Source organism: Megalops cyprinoides, chromosome 17 (genome assembly GCF_013368585.1).
Source record: "Megalops cyprinoides isolate fMegCyp1 chromosome 17, fMegCyp1.pri, whole genome shotgun sequence".
Classification (NCBI taxonomy): Eukaryota; Metazoa; Chordata; class Actinopteri; order Elopiformes; family Megalopidae; genus Megalops; species Megalops cyprinoides.
Genome location: NC_050599.1, coordinates 9,257,767 through 9,275,507, shown reverse-complemented (window position 1 = coordinate 9,275,507; position 17,741 = coordinate 9,257,767). Strand labels below are relative to the sequence as shown.

General features: G+C 38.7%; 1 protein-coding gene across 4 annotated transcripts in view; it reads right to left on the bottom strand.

Moving 5' to 3' along the window:
- LOC118791804 (DNA (cytosine-5)-methyltransferase 3A) overlaps positions 1–4,936 on the bottom strand; it is a 158,733-nt gene extending 153,797 nt beyond the window's left edge. For all 4 annotated transcript variants that reach the window (XM_036549255.1, XM_036549256.1, XM_036549258.1 and 1 more), the window contains exons 1-2: positions 4,828–4,936; positions 984–1,194 (exon numbers count right to left, since the gene is read on the bottom strand). In XM_036549255.1, the coding sequence (XP_036405148.1) occupies positions 984–1,061 (78 nt within the window). In that variant the 5' untranslated portion in view covers positions 1,062–1,194; positions 4,828–4,936. The remainder of the gene's footprint in view (positions 1–983; positions 1,195–4,827) is intronic.
- Positions 4,937–17,741: the final 12,805 nt, after the last annotated feature.

Here is a 17,741-nt window from a genome sequence, read left to right as displayed (position 1 = left end):
AGTCTAGATATTGAATACAAACACAACAGGAAAGAATCTTACTAATATACATGAAGTGTGCTCTTTCAGAATAAGGCAAGACCAACACTATAGTAACGCTTACTTGTTGTGGCTGACAATAATTGCTTAATAGAAATAGTAATGTCCTTCTTTTTCGTGTATTTGGCTGAAGAACACACGCATTATATATCATATAAATTGCCGATTTGGTTTAACCATTAAAGACTACCATACATAGTATTGCCCCTGCTGGTGAGCGGGGCAGTTATGACATTTTTAAGTTTTGTTCTAATGTATTACATTTATTTGCGAAAGATATGTCTGTTATGCTTCGAGGAGGCACATCTTTGTAAACTGTATTTTGTATCATTTAGTCTAAGTGACAATGACGATAATCACACGATTTGTACGAGTGTTGTGTAGAGAAGACTCCAGAAACAGCAGAAAATGTAGGTGCGTCGAATAACCTTGGATTGACGCATTTCATTTCCTTTGGTGGAAATTCACTCGGTCCTTCCGCGAGTTGTAAAGAAAAAAAAACATTTAATCATTTTTTCGACTCATACATTTTTAAATCCGTTCACCACCTATCCGTTATGACCACGGAAGGTTTTTTTTGCCCCACCCTGATGTTAAAATAAAACATGAAATTGACACAATTTACAATACATCTATCCTTATAGTAAAACGTAGGGGGAACAATGACGAAAACCGGGGGATTAGCAGTCGTGTTTTGTCGTTGCGCGTTCTTCCTCTCACTGCGTCAGCCTAGAGCGGATCATCGTCTGGCTGTTTCCAGACAGCTTCCCCGCAGTGTCTCTCTGCACCACCGCACCATTTACACACACAGGGCAAAATGCAACACAACGGTATATGCTTCTGTTCATTACTGACTGAAAAATACAGTCACACACACACACAAAAATACATTGAGCAAATTGCTGCGGACGGCCGTTTTTCTCGCCGGCAGCGCTGTTTCTTACCATTTTATTTGCAGCTGCGTCATACTCGAAGTCTGAAGTTTTAAATGTGGTGGTGGTGGCGGCAGCGTTGGACGGCATCACCGAAATAACGTAGTCTATATTTATATATTTAAAAGCAAATTAAAATGAAATAAAAAAAATAATAATCAAAGAAAAAGAAAAACGGTAAAAATGAATTGGGTGTCGTCTTCTCTTTCAGTTCTTCCTTTTCCTGCAAATAAAAAACGAATATATGTAAGGTGCTGTGTGAGAAAAGTTGATTATTTAACTAGAACGCACAATTACATTTTATAAAATAGGGCGTGTGATTAAAATCATGTAAAATTGACAATAGAAGGCCTAATGTTTCGTGTTAACTCTTGTTTTTGGCAATATGGCTCTGACGAATGAATCAATTATTTATTGATTAACACACCTGCATTCTTTGCGATGGACAATTAGTTTAAATAGTGGCAGATTAACTGGCTCAAACTAAAACCCATTGTAAATTTCAAATCAAGACGCATTATTCGGGGAGGCAAAACGTTTGCAATCTCAGTGACTGAATTTAGGATGAAAATGTGGTATGCTGATAACATCCTTTACCAATTCAGCGTCTGTAATTGACACTTAATTTAACACCCTAAACAGCTAGTAAAAACTATTTTTCTTTCTAATGAAAATCTTCGTAGATACATGTAACAGCGCTACAGCTATTATAACCCCCAGCTATTAAAGCGCGCTCTTCTTGTGTTCGGCTTTAACATGGCGGTTGTTGAATCGCTGCCAAATTCTATTTTCCAGTTTTACACGGCCTAGGATTGCACAATTTGCGGTCTGATTCCAATGGGATTCTTTTTTCCCGACATCTGCAAGAAATTACTTTCTTTCGTTCGTATTCATATGATAAGAGTATTGTGTCCCTGCTCACATAAGTTCGATATATCAAATTTCTGTTCTTTTTAAGTGACGACCTGACGTTGATACAATTTAACAAGCTCAGTTGAAAACTTCACGCATAAAATGTAACATCTCCCAAACAAGGCAACGGTCAAGGCGTCACTGTTGTATTCACCACAAATAGACACGTTAAATTACTGAGTTTGCCAAGTCAAAAAGTGAAGTTCCGCTTTCTTACGGAATTTCACTATCAGGTAACATTATGATAGCCTAGATGATGAGATGACGAGCCTAAACTTCAGGCTGCTCAGTGTGGGCGTCTAATAGCGTGTATCTTAGCGGGTGGACGCATGACATCTCCATGACATGCAACATGTACCCATAACAACTTTGTCTGGAAGGGATCATTTTTGTATTTGATGTAACAGGCCAAAATGTCTTTTCGAGAGAAAATAGACCATTCATGGTCTCGCGGTTTGCCCAATTTCAGAAGTCCGCATATTGCAAGGGAAAATACACTCCGTTTTAAATCTCCAAGGAAACTTAATGTGTAGACCTACACACCATTAAGTTATCTTACACAGCATTGCAAAATGTTTCAAAACTCATAAAATATCGCGTGGATTGTTCAGGAGCCGTCAAGGAAAGTGTAAGATGTTAAATTAAGTGGCGGCAAAGACACCACCGGGCCTGTTCCATAACTCACCATTGAATACTCATACACATGTAGGAGATGTACATTAAGTCCAACAAAGACAGAACTGAAACGTAACAATAATAGTACTCGTTCCGTTATATATGCTGATATGATTTTGAGCGTTTTTTTGCCAATAACGTGAGAACTCATAATTAAGCGTTTTTTTCCCCGAATGATTTCAGTGACAGTGTGGATGGTGATTCAAGTATCTAAAACTGGCACGTGCCATACATTTCAGGCAGAGGATTGGCATTTGTGAGTAACACTTTCTACTCTTATCCAGATTACATTTACATATGCCTGGCCTGCAGCATTACAAGGTAACACAGCATTTCATAACAATATTAAAGCAATTTGCCTAATATCAATGTGTCAATTACAGGATCATTGTGTTGGCAGAAAGGCAACAGAATCAGCCACTGTTAAACCTATTTAAAGGGTTCAAAAACAGTGCTTTTAAATTGCATATAATTAATTAAAATTGGCATGGTCTCACATTAAGTCACGGATCCCAAAACAAAGTAACTGTAATTACAATAGCTGGCATTACACATTACTGGAATGTTTTTACACCTTTACAGGTATCTACGATGAACCACATTTTCATCCTGAAGACAGGTCACTTGCAAAAGGAAAAACCTCCAAGGTACAATGTATCATGAGCGTATACCGTTTTGATTATGTAGACTTCAAACATGATACACTGCAGGAAATGTCTTACTGTATCTGTATATGTTATCATAGTGTACACTGCAGTGGGTAGTCCAAAGCAGACAACTGAGCAGGTGAGAATGACAAAGGCCTATACCTGAGTGACCATACAGACACATTGAAATGAACTTTATTCTGTCTCAAAGGTGTCAGAGTTTAGATTGTAACAAACACAAATGTGCCTAACTAACAATGTTATTTTAAAAGTCCAATTGATGATGGTTTTTGTTAGTTTTCCATTCTTGTTGCCCAAATCAACATACTAGGAAGTGACCTACAGGCACAACACTAAAACGTACTGCAACCTGTGGTGTTCAAAATGTTAGAGGAGATCTCCATTTTGATTGATCTCAGGAACATATAATCTATTCAATAAACTGGCATGCAGAAATAAAATGGCACAGGTAGGCATGTACCCACTTAATTCTGTAAAATGTCACAAACATCAAGGATACACAAGACGGTACAGTCACCCACAGAAAACGTTTTCATTGAGTATTTCAAGACTATGAGCGCATCAACCACACCTCCGCCAAAAAGTGAGCAGAGATGACGTTTACCAGGACAAGCACAAGAAGTCATGTGATGTAGGTTAGAATATACATCTATATATGTCTCATTTTAGTGTGACAACGAGAAGCCTAAATTATGCAATGGAAACAGCTGCTGGTTAAATGTACCTGTATCGGGACATCATGTTACTTTGGGAGATTTCTGTGAATGCGTGCATATCAGATAGGTTACAGTCTACGTCTTTTTAATCTATGCTTAAAATAAACGTTAGATAGATCCATGCAAGAGCGTTTGGTCGGGTGAAACAGAAGGAATGCGTTTTAAACGCAAAATATTCGTTACAGGGTCAATTATACACGCTGGACAATGAGACATAGCTCACTTCTGGAGGATTCATGTAATTATGCAGTTTATTTTATACGGTACCATTTTCAGATTTATGAACAAAATGTCATGGTACCAATTTCGGTTAAAAACCTGCTTCCACACAGTTAGGTAGCTAATTTGACAATTGCATCATTAGATTATGTCAGGTAAATCAAATACACACTGACCGGCATCAGCCTTTACCGTTCTTGAAACCGTACCGAGACAAGTTCTAGTGCTTGTCTTTTCAGGACACATCTGCAATTGAGGAAAAATGCGAACCCTCTCGTTTTCCTTATCATTAGCTTAGACCAGCAGTACATAACCACCCCTTTTGGACGAATGTGGCACACATCATTACCAAAAAATATATATGTAGCTAGCTATATATGCAGCCTACATATATATTTTAATTTGCAAAGGTGACCGCGCTAAAGTACCCGCTTAAGTCCTGGTTCTTTTTCTCTAGCTACAAAAAAAAACTGTCCCCAAGTTCAAGTGCCGATCGCTATGTTTAAACCACACATCTGCAAAAGCACAAAAATGCTGCCAGTTTTTCCACCATTAAATACGTCCCTATTTGGGTTTTTTACTTTGGAGCATGTAAGGTTACATCATCAGAAAGGGTTTATACCACGGGTCGAGGTGTTTTAATTAGTGGATCACAGTGTTAATTACCCGTTTTGCCAGTCCCAGGCCCGACCCTTTTCGTTTTCGCTAGCTCCCGGATCTTCCTTCTGCTTCTTTCCCTGTCCTCCACCTCCCCAACCGGCGAGGCCTGCTCCAGTTGCTCCGCTCTCACTGCAGAGGCCGGCAGACCGGAAGAGATTCCGCAGGGTCCTAAACGTAGTTAATTGTCGGATTATCCGAATGACATCACCGAGCGGATTTTAAGGCCTGGCGCATGTAATTGTAGTTAGTTTGTTAATTGACCAAGTAAAGATAAGACTTGTTAAAATTGTTCTATCTGAGGACACTGTTTTATATCATACTTTCCAGAGAAAATATAGAAGTTATACTGTGCGAATAGAAACTGGATGTATCTTCAAAGTTAGCGACTTCTGTGGCATGACAGTACTTGTACATGTATTGGTTGGATTTAGTTCCTGACTGTTCTGTTTGATAAATAAGAACATAAACATAACAGGTTTCTTGTAATACAGGACATTATGTCCACTGCAGAAGTCGAGAAAAAAAAAGTTGCATAATTTCATGGTCAGCAGGCAGGTGTGTGGTCAATTGTAAACTTACAGAATTTAAATTTGCATGCTAGACGGAACCATCAAATTTATGCTTGCCTTGGAGACATGATTATCTTAATGTCAATCAAACAATAGGATAATGATAGTGCATTAGATATAGCATATTGTACGGATACAAGATACAAGATTAATTAATATAACCAAACTGTAGCCATGGCCCAAGCCCAGAATACCTCCCGCTCTATCTCAGCCATGTTCATGACTTACCTCTCCATGGATGTTATAAAGTCATATTCTGTCCTGATTAAATGACTGATTTATTCACATGTTTTTCTCCTGAAAACTGTCATATTTCTACCATAGTCTAAGTGGGTGTCATTAAAGTCTGTTTTATTCTCTCATTGTGGTAAGAGTCAAATGACCTCTGTTGTAATGGCAACATATCCAATAATTCCCTCACTAAAATGATTAATTTCTGGAGTAGATGCATACCCCTTTCTCTTGCCCTAAAATAGTAATTGTCTATGTCTCTTTATCCCAACAACAAGCAACAGGTACAGTATCGTCCTGAAGCTGAATCTGCTAAAATGACAGTGTGTGGCAATCTCATGTCCTTTGTATTTTTCAATTTTCTTGGCAATTTCTGTAAACACAGAGGTATTTACTGTATGTTAGCTTGGAACCATGGCTGCCTGACTGGGCCACTGGAAAACAGGGTATTCATTGATTGACGATGCTATCCAGTAAAAAGCTAATCTCTACACCTGTGGCAAATATTGGGAAACGGTATGATGAGGTCCGATGAGGTAAAATGACTCCTGACTAGACATTAGATTAACTAAACAGGCCTGTGAAAGCTGACAGTATTAGCATGTCAGACTTCAACATATTTGATTGGCAATACATGTACAGAATAAAGGCATTTTTTATAACTTAAAGTATTTCCCAAATCTGGTCCTGATTTTGGAAGTACTGAAAGCTTACAGCAATAAGAACAGTAGATGGAGAACTTGAGATATGGCCTCTCTTGATCTGAATCTGAAAGCACCCTTATAGAGATACAGTAGATTCACTATGTGAAATAACAGATTGAATTTAAGAATTCACTTCAGAAATGCACAAGATGCTGTGGTTTACTGTACACAACATATGCTCCATCAGCATAGACTGTTTTATGTTGTTTTTGTTCAAACATCATTCATCTTGAGTTTTGTATTTACCTAGATACATGTAGTGTAAATAAGGGAAAAAATATTGCTACAAGTCCAAATAAATTTGTGTTAAACGTATCTCCAGATTATCTATCGCCGTTTTGTACCCTCCACCCTGCTGTAAAACAATCGATCAGTATCTTCCCACACATAAACATTTCCCACCAACATAAGATTTGAGGTCAGTCTCTGGTCAGTGCTGTTCTGACTCTGAGAAGAACAGTCCACACGACTTCAGGTTTAGCTACACATGGTGAGCTAAAGCATAACTGTGTGTAAGCATTAATAGTGATTCCCACATTATTGAATGTTATTTTTTCCTTCTCTTTCTGACTCTATTGAGCGTTATTCTCTCTATGTATGTGTGAGGAAGCAAACTGTTATTGCAAACTGCTATTGCTGTATAACTTCTATTATTTTGAATCATGTCAAAGCTGGTGATTTTTTTTTGTTGTTGTTTAGTTTTTCATTAATAAAATCTTAGTGGTCAAATGGTGGTCAGTCAATATTCCTTTAATAATATGCAGTTAAATGCACTTAAAAAATACATTTAAAAAGTATGTTTTTTTGTTATTTGTTTGAAGAGATGAGAAATGCATATCACGCTGAATCATTGAAAACCCTACCACATTCTTTGCATCCCTGCTAATGGCTGTAGTATGGGGTATACCATGCAACCAAGTCCCACAGACTGCATATTGTTGAATGACAATAAATGTGCATCAATATGGATCAGTCTTATCAGATGACCATTTAATTTGATATGTCAGTTTTATTAAGAGGGACACAAGAAGGCTCATTTGCTGAAAGATGAACAGGCAACAACCATGTACTGTATGGTATGAAGGCATGATACAGAGCTAATGGGACATGTTTCAATTTTAATTAATTCAAGAATTACCATGGCTGATCATGAGCTAAGGTGTATAATTATCTGAAAAAATGAAGAAAAATTAGGAGGCATACAAGTGACCCATGTAAGAATATGAACAAATAACGTTCTGGTCACAGGATCAAATCCTTAACCATGGCATCACACTGTGTCAATAAAGCATAAGAAGCTAAAGATTTGGGTAGAACGTTAGTTATTTTCTATTTATAGAATGCAGTTTGGTGGGAAGCTGTCCAAAATGCAGCAGCCAGTAACATAGTTTAATGGTGTGTGACAGAGACTCTTGCTTGCAGTGCATGACATGTTTATCTTAGAGGAATCAGTATGTACAATCCATTTAACTATTTAATTATGGTTATAGTTGTTAGTTATTATTGATTCCATCATTACTATGACATTATGTGTTAATGGGCAAAGGACACATTTTTATTAACTGCAAAGTAATTAGCCAAAGATTGTTTTGCATTCAGTCTTCCTAGCTCTATGTTAAAATCAGTATCAAAGTGAGATACATTCATTATTAAATGCTTATTACTAGATTCATTCATCATTCTGTTAGAAACATATCTGGAATAATTAAATTGTGGCAGACACCAAAATGAAACTCTGACGCACAAGGACATCATATACAGAAGAAATATGCACAGTAGTGAACTATTTTACACAAGTATGCATTTTACCATATTATTAAAATGTTGCATTATTATATCATTAATATTATTGTAGCTGTGAGCAGAAGAGCTGTCATTTCCAACTGCTTGTAGCAACAAAGCTTATAGTTCATAAAAATCTGTTGTACCTCAGCACTACAACTGCTGTACATAATTTACCAACTTCCTGAATTTAGCAGTAGAGCAAGATCCAGTCATGGACCAAGGTAAGCATCGAAATCTAAGCACTGATGTGGTTTTACTTAACTCTGAGTGAAATCTTGAGAGATTTATTCATTTCCACCAGCTATTGATGGTGGACAGGTGTCAAACAAGCTTAACATTTGCTTAAATTAGTTTCTCAAAGTTAAGAGAAAAGTACCATTGCAGTTACACTGCTCCAGGCCACAAAAATTAAGAATCACTGATAAGCCAAAAGCTATCACCTTTATCAGAGAGCAAGACCTGTTAAGAGCAAGAGCTTTCCTCACAGCATGTTTCAGGTAGATTTATGCATGTAAACACTGCTCTTAATATGAACAAAATCATTTGGTGACCAGGGCTACAAATGACATTCAGTCTGAGATACTGATAAAAACCCAGTTTTGAGACTCCATATGTGTGCATTTTTTTTTCTTCTTTTTCCACCATGATTGTGTTAGTGGCAGGTATAGCATATGCAAACAATTCACGCTGAGACAGTCATATAAATGAAATCGGTTGCACTTTTGTTCTTGTAGAGTTTATTCTCAGATCAAACACTTTAGAGAGTGTAAGAGATTATTTCTATTGAGTGAAACTATGCACATTATTCCTTTTTTTTATTTTTCATTTCCCAGCTGAGGCAAGAGCAAAGAGGAGGAAGTGACAACAAACAAAGTGATGATCATTTTGATTCAGTCTGGAGGGTGAAAAAAATATTATGTGTTAAAATAATTAAACTCCAATGTAGAGTCTTTATTGAAAGATTTTAAATGTGCTTTATTGGTCAATAACATGAACCAATAAAGATCGGACCCGAGGAGACTGGATATAAAGGTGTGATTTACCCATGAGCCACATCACTTTGATGAGAATGATATAAAATAAAGCTATGATTCAGACTAATGATAACATATTACAAAACATTTCAGTACATGCCCACTAGGTGGGGGACTGATATGAAAACATACATATATATATATTTTTAAATGCATTTTAGTGATGCTCAACATGGTGCTTCACAGGATGCTGCCAACAGGACAGAGCACACACCGTCGAGTCCCAGTGCATCCCGGCTGTCTTTGTGAGCTCGGCGGGCAGTCCGACCGAGGTGATTCATGGGGCTGAAGGTCTCAGAGCGGGGGCGGGAGGAGAGGAGGCGTCAGCTGATGCCGTCCTGCAGACAGCGGGGGGGGGGGGAGTTCACCCGAGGACAGGCGCAACGCCGCGGCGCCCCCACTGCCACCAGCGGCCTCCTGCCGCTGTGGTAGGGGACGGCGTCTCCACCTCTTCACCCACCCTCACGCTGTACACCAAAGGTGGAATGCGGACAGCTTCGTAGTAGCATCTGGGTGTGGTTTTCCGTGCAGGTTAGGACAGCGGGAATCACTGGCCATCTTCTGACGCAGACTGAAGACCCAACTCTTCACACTTCATCTCGGTTCCACCTCAATCCCTGTCCCCCTAACACCTGCTATCTCTAGCATTTGAAGTTTATTTTACATGTTGTATTGTGATGTATTTTGGAATCTGCGTTCTACTATCTGATGTATGGTAGTATACTTGGCTTCCCTTGTCTAGTCAGATTGCATAAGTTAACCTGTGGTAGGGCTTGAATGGTGTTATGCTCACACTCAGTGGTCTGGGAGTGTTGATAGCCTAGTCTGATACTGTTGCTCATTCAACTTGACTGGATACACTTCTGTTCTTTTGTGCTGGGGGTCGCTAATAAGAGCATCTGCTAAATGCATGTAATGTGATGTAATGTTTTGTATCAGCCCTCCCCTTGTGTAGCATGCTGTTGTGAAGGACAGAATGAACTTTGATAATGCAGGGATATAAGTATACACCTGTTACTTCTGGCAGGCTTGAATGTTCAGCGGCAAACTCACCAATGATAGCCACCTGTTGTTGATGCAGACCATGGCACAGCACTATGATAGGTAACAAGACCATGTGTGTGAGGGTCCCTCTCTGAATATAGCTGCAAGTAAAAAAAAAAAACAAATTCTCATTTGAGCTGACAGATGTTGTCATCACTTAAACATGTACTGAGCATCAAAAGGAACGCATCATGCATCTATTAACACATATATACAGATTTTGTGCATAAATAAAATGTTTTGGACATCAGTTAAGTTAATTGATTATCTGTGGCTGACTGTGATGGTGTTGCATAAGCGGCTTTTTCATGTGAACTCCAGTGAGAATCGAAAAATAAGATCACAGAAAGGAGCTAATATGCCTTACTTGATAGAAGAATAACACCTTCAAGCCATCTGTATTTTAGAGGCAGAAGAATGTCTTTGTACTGCTACATGTCAATAATTTCTAACGAGGAGGGACTTTACAGCCAGATCTTATGGTCTGTGAATCCATTTATACAGCTGGATATGAACTGAGGCAATTATGGGTTAAGTACCTTGCCCAAGGGTACAGCAACAGTGCCCCAGCAGGGAATTGAACCAGCAACTTTTTGGCTACAAGCCCTGCACCCTGCGTCTCACCCACTATGCTACACTGCCGCAAACATACATACAGGGACCCAGTATTCAACAGCACTCATCAACACAGCTGAATGAGATGGTGTCAGCCTTATTGCAGCGATGGGCTCACCAGAAATGAACCCATGTCCCCTTCATGATGCATCAAGGCTTTTTGTAGACTACACTGTTGGACATCAGCAAGTGTGGCACAGGCATACAGAATGATAAACAACAGACTGATCAACAGGGAGGTGCGTGTGCAACCATTCGGGCAGAGGTGTCTACTTGTTTCAGAAGCACTCTTTATTGTGATTAACGGCAACCTGACTGCACAGCGCTACATCGACGAAGCCTTGGTTATTGCCACCTGACATTTCTGATTCAGTCTATCCGGCAGTGTGAAAATTGTCATAAAGTTGAATCACGAGGTGTCTTGATTTTTGTGAGGTTCTGTGACTCATGGTCTCCCAGAGCACAGCCTGTTACTAACAGTGTGCTGACCCTGCGCAGCCTCCAGCATACTGAAGGCAGTAAAGCCCTGCTCTTGCAATAAGTGGAACATTCGGTTTTGGTTCTTTTCAGTTTTTTTCTTTCCTGATTTTCATAGGGCTTGACATTAAAGAGGTTAAATCTCTTCATAAGCTGTGCGCAATCTCACATGCACTGCAACATCTATGGCATCTCATTTTCTCACATAATTACGGGATATGCATAAGGACAGATGAATCAACGTGCCTCTTTAGTTACTCTTAAATACTTAAGCTAAGCTACAAGTCTGAGTCATCACAGCAATTTCTGACAAGTTGGGTATGAAAATATTATACATTTATTTGCTTAGCAGACACACTATTACATTTTGCATATTCATTTATACAGTTGTATATTTTCCCTGAAACAATTCAGGTGAAGCACCTTGTTCAAGGGTAGCTTACCACAGCAGTGCCCCACACAAGATTCAAACCTGCAACCTTTTAGTTTGTCAGGTATTTCTCTTCAGCAGCAGTCTGGCATGGTTGATTAGCAAACAGAGTCAGTTTGACATCTCCAACAAAGTGTGAATATCTGCAATCTGGGCTGCATGCAGGACACGGTTTATTACCATGATCTCAGTTATGCTGTGAGACATTATTGTATAAAAATCTGATGTCTATCACATGGGCAGTTTTCATTTGAAAGCTTTTTTTTTGCCTCAGGCACAAAATGTTTTTTGTTTGTTACCTTAGCAAGTTGAAATCTTATCTGTCATGTTCTTGAGGAGGGGACCCAATACAATTAGGTTTAATATTTTCTTGGTGGGAGTGGGAGAGTATAAGGGCACATTCCACCTTTGTGTGTGAGCTCAGAGGAGGCTTCCTAGCATTGCCTTTCTGCTGCTTTGGTGTTGTTCGTGGGAAACGTGGAAAGCGGGAGTCATTCTGAGAAGTAAGATAGCATTTGTTTGACTAACATGTGACCTTTGATAAACTTGGATTTTGGGTATTAATCTTCCTTGGTTTCAGAGCTACCTTTGAACTACCTTTGAGAGCTACATTTGAGTTTATTATTAAAATAAATTTTACTATGAAACAGATTTGTGTGTATTTTCTCCTGTGTTCACCAGGCATGTAAATCTGTACTTTATGGAGGTTTTAATAAAGTTTTCTGAATGCGTTTGCCTTTTAACTTTACCTATACTTACAGAAAGTTGAAAAATATCTGTCAGATACCTCAGTTTCCTTTAAAGTGAAATATATAAAACATTACTCACTAAAATAGGTAATATAGTAACATTAAAATCTCAGTATAAAAAATGTACATTCAAAATATCTTTTCAGACTATAGTTGTAAATATTTGATCCCTGGAATTGGGTAGAAGGCTGTTTTATTGACATTAAATAAATGTTCCTAATGCCAAACACAATTTCAGAATCATTCAGTGGTACAGTAGCATCTATAAAATAAATCTAAAGGCATTTTCAATTACCCCACTCACTAATCTTTGAAAATTGGATTTTCAGTCAGTTTCTCTACTGTTGGTCTCTACAGAATATAGCTCTAGCAAGCTCACACAACTTAAATCAATGATTCATCCTCACAACTAATAATACAAAATACACATTGAAAGTGACAGTAGAGGACACATGCGGTTGATCGTTGCATCCTGCCAGCTCAGGACCTCGCTTGAGTTAATTTGTGTTGCTTGCTGCTGCCGTGCATTCGTGAGAAAGAGATCTAACAATTTGATTACATGTTTGCACTGTTCCCATGCAGGCCCATATGATGAACATGGTGCATTTCCCTCCCTACCCTCTTATCTTCGTTTTCACTTACAGATAAATAACACGCTGTGTCTGGTTTCCACAGTAACAACCCGTAGCTGGCTGGCGGAGATTGCGTCAGCAGAAAAAAAAAAAATGGACGTCTTCATTTGGCCCAGAAGGGTTAAGTTTGCTTCCCTCCGCAGCCCAGCTGTTCTCCTCTGGGAGAGGCCCTTTGCTGACACAAGGGGCCGTATCTCAATGTTCTCCTGCCAGTCCATAAATAAAAGTGAGCCGTGCACCCCCCCCCCCCCCCCCAGCCCACGCCAGACCCCGCCGGAGTCACAGCAGACTGCGAGGAGTCATGGGAACGGCCGGGTAATGGTGCATCAATATTCATGAGACACTCCATAATGACAACCTGTCTCAAATAATCCTTCAGACACGTTAATCCAATGGGTCCCTCAGTACAGACCAAATGAGGCACTTAGGGGTCTGTGCTATTTGAGGTCAATTTCAGAAAGAATAATTATTAGCGCAATACACTCTTTCTATATGATATTATGGAGCAAAAAAAAAATGCGACATCTCCAAGCAGTTGAGTCCCGTGAACTTGCAAATGTCCATTGACTGCTAATACATATTATGTGGGTGCTCAATAAGTGCCGTCTGAAAGCTTAGGTCATCGTGGGCTTTGCTGTGAGTGAGTCAAGATGAGTTCACCAGGAGCACCCATATTTGAGAGCTGATGTATGTTTGTTTACTTTGGTGTTTCTTTGCAATCCACAAGCCTGTTACCACAGGACCTTGCAACAACCGCAGTGTTTTCCTTTCTGGTTTAAAATATTCAAGAAGAGACAGTAGTGCCTTTATAGTGAAACCCTAAAGGAACAGCATGACCTTTTAACTCAGCACATGGAAAAGCAACTAAAAAGATATCCAAAAACAAATATATATATATATATATATTCAACAGCCTATGAAAAGTGAAACGCTTCACCATGCAGTGGAGACATGAATCACAGAGGAGCTGTAGCGGGAGGACAGAGCAGGGAAGTAGGATCTCTTCTGTGATATAATTGCTGGGGTGGACTGGGGGCGGTGACCCCCTCTGACCCTGTAAAATAACATCCCTGGTGTGGAAAATGTCAGGGTGTGAATCAACAGTTCCTGTGCCTTGTACGGTAGGCATCCGGGGGACAAAAAGGACGCCCCCCCACGCGAAGGTGTCCAGACATTCGGAGCCTTTCTACTCATTTGTTTAGTTTGTCAATTTCTTTTTTTTTTTTTGGTCTACAAGTGTTTTTCTCTCTAAGAATTTTCTGCATGTAAACTGCACCTCTAACTAGCAAAGGGAGAGTGAGGCTTCATCAGCAGAATGGGTGGAGCTAGGGCAGTGTTGTAAGGTGTAGGGCTCATTATCAAAAGGTTGCTGGTTTGATTCCCCAGTGGGGCACTGCTGCTGTACCCTTGGGCAAGGTACCAAACCCAGAATTGCCTCAGTAATTATCCAGCTGCATAAATGGATAACATGTAAAAAATTGTAACCTATGTAAGTCGCTCTGGATAAGAGCATCTGCTAAATGACAATAATGTAATGTAATGCTACCATACCCTGTAAATCCCTGATTCATATGAGCCACTCAAAACACTTGATGACACATGATTGATTCAAATCAGTGAGCGCTAATGTCACATGCAGCACCACCCATACTGAGGCTCCTGAAACCCCTCTCCCATCATTACCTCTGCTCTACTTAGCTCCTCTGATTTCTCACCATGTAAACCACCCGAAGTGAAAAGTGAAAAGCAAAGGTCCATGGGCAGTACTGCCCACTATTTGTAGGAAGGGCCGAAAGAAAGGTTTCCATTTTAGGAATTGTGAGTATATATATCCTCATGCAGTCAGTAATGTTGCCACAGGACTAAAAATGTGCAATGAATAAAATAAGTCATATTTCATCTCAGCTATAATATATTGTTTGTGTACAAACAGTAAATGACTTCTTTTTTTCTACTCACCATCTGTGTACAATCTTCTGTCATCGTTAGTCTTTCTACATGCAGCTATAAAATACCAGTATCTTTGTTGTTCATTGGGAAGACAGTCATTGGTCTAGTTGAGGGAACATTTTTCTGATGTCTTTTAAAGTTTTGATGACATGAGGTTCCAGTCCCTCAGCTGGTTATGAGAATATTTCGACTTGTGTTAATATGGTCCGCCTTTTTTAACAGAGGCAAAAAAGAGCGAGTAACAGATTCATTGTGTGGAGTTTTATGAAATAAAAAATTAAGTTTGTGGATATGTTGACAGTTAAACTGAGTAAGAATTCTGGCATTGCTGCACCACAGTTGAGTTCGATGGAGATATATCTATTTGTCTTTATTATTTCTGTGGTCACAGAGATGTATCCTTAAAACTAGAGGTGGAGAAGTGGTCAGTTACAGTGCGGTTACAGGAAAACATGTCGGTTTAAATGTTCAGATTTGAAATGATCCATGACACATTGGCTCAAGAAAACTGGAATTCAAACTTATGTCCAAACTTACTCCTCTGTCACTTCTCTGGATGCCTTTCTGACACTATACAGGCCAAAACACCAGATGTTAACTCGTGAATCATTTTCCCAGGGGAAAATCTATGGAAAAGACTGTGGAGAAAAAAACTATTTCAGATTACCAGATTAACTTATTCATGGGACAACTGTTTTTATGTCACAATACTTGACAAATGTAACATGATCATGGGAAAGGATGATGTTTTCAATGGAGCCAGTAAAAAAAACTCTAAAAACTATTTCCTTTTGTTTTACACAGTGATATCCTATCCCTGGAGATAAAACTACATATAGCTACATATATAGCTGTATATAAATACATATAGCTACACATATAGTTACATATAACTACTTATGGCTGTTCCTGTACTGAAATAGTAGACTAGTGTAAAGCAGTGAGGATAGGGAGTACTGATACCATAGGTGGAAGACATAGGCAAGAGGTGATAAGCTGACCAAGCAGCATAAAGTAACAAAGTAAGGTCATGATTGGCATGCCTCTCTAGTGCCAAAAAAAACATTTATTTTTTCATTAGTCTATGATTGGTCTATTTGTCCATTATTATTATTAGTACTGGAAAATAAGAACTATGTTTGTTTTTGTGTATTCGAAAAATGCATATTTATCTATCATTCAGCCTCAATTCCCAAATAAATTAACTTAAATCAAGAAAATGTGCAACATTGCATGTAATGTAAATGTCATTGCATTCTTCACAGTGAAACACATGTATGCTTGTACAAGCACTGTATATTTTCCTTCAAGTCCTGCAGAACTGTTTTGATTGATAGATACACAGTCGATTAATGCCACAGCTGCTTCACACAAACACACACACACACAGAAACAAATACCAAGTGTACCCCTAATGTATGGACCACTTTAAATATGGAAATTATCTATTGAAATTACATTTTATATTTATTTTATATATTTATTTAAATCATTGAAACTAAAATTCTTACGTTTTTTTCAGTGTGTTCATTTTCATTCTGTGAAAGTGAATGACGTTACAGACAAAACGAGATTTTTATCTCACACAAGCATTATAAGCTACAAGTAATTCAGAAATGCATATGCACAGATGTAGATTACCCAATCAACAAGATGTGTACTATTTATTACCATTACACATAAAGCAACAACTGTGGTTAGAGTATCATATCTGATGATGTAATCATAACATAGCTGTTAATAATCCTCTCATGGCAGCCTTAGTGAATGGACACATGGGAGGGTAAAATAGTGACTAAAAGAGCCCAGTAAGGACTTAAATATTTGTGTTTTATGACATTTGTTGGCAAAGTTGAAGAGAAGAATAAGAGAGCAGAGACTGACACTTCTACACATAACATGGTCCGATGCATTTGTACCTCCTTTGCATGAAAAAAAAGCCATTGGAAAATCTGATGAAAAAATATTTAAGGTTGAAAAAACATGCCAATTACAGCACTTACGACTTAATCGTATGTAACTAATGCACTCAGCTAAAGCTCAAAGCTCTACTGTCTGTGAGTGACTGGGTGTAATTAGAAAACAAATGAGAAGGCATATTTGGCCTTCACACACTTGACATGTGGTTCAGCTGTTGAAGGTAACATTGATCTAACTTGATTCCTAATCAGTTTAAGCAAACAAACAGAGGGTCAAACGTTATTAATCACTCGGTGATAGATCTACTCTCTCAGGCTTTCTTTCCAGTTTAAGCCAAATGCATATACTCCTTTTGGAAAGTAAAAGAAGCCAGTAAGCTATGTAGGCTTAAAGCTTATCTCAGTTTCTACTGTGTGAAGGCACTTGTTGTACAAGTACATCCCTGGACAAAACGTCAGTCTGTTACAGACCCATTACCCATAATCCTTCTCTGTTAATACTGCAAGCAGTGAGGATGTGAGCACTGTTTTAAAAGACCTCGGTATGATGTGGCAAGGAAGTGAAACCCCAGCCAATTTGGTTCAGGGGTCGAACTCTAACCACATGGCTAAAGAGCTCATGAGTATAAATGTGTGTACATGTAAATTATATTAGGCTATTATTTCAGATTAGTTGGTGAGTAAGTAGCTTTGATCTGCTCCGGGCATACATTATGAATTTATCTACAGATACATTAGGGGGAGAGAGAGAATGAGAAATCCAAATATCTAAAACAACTCC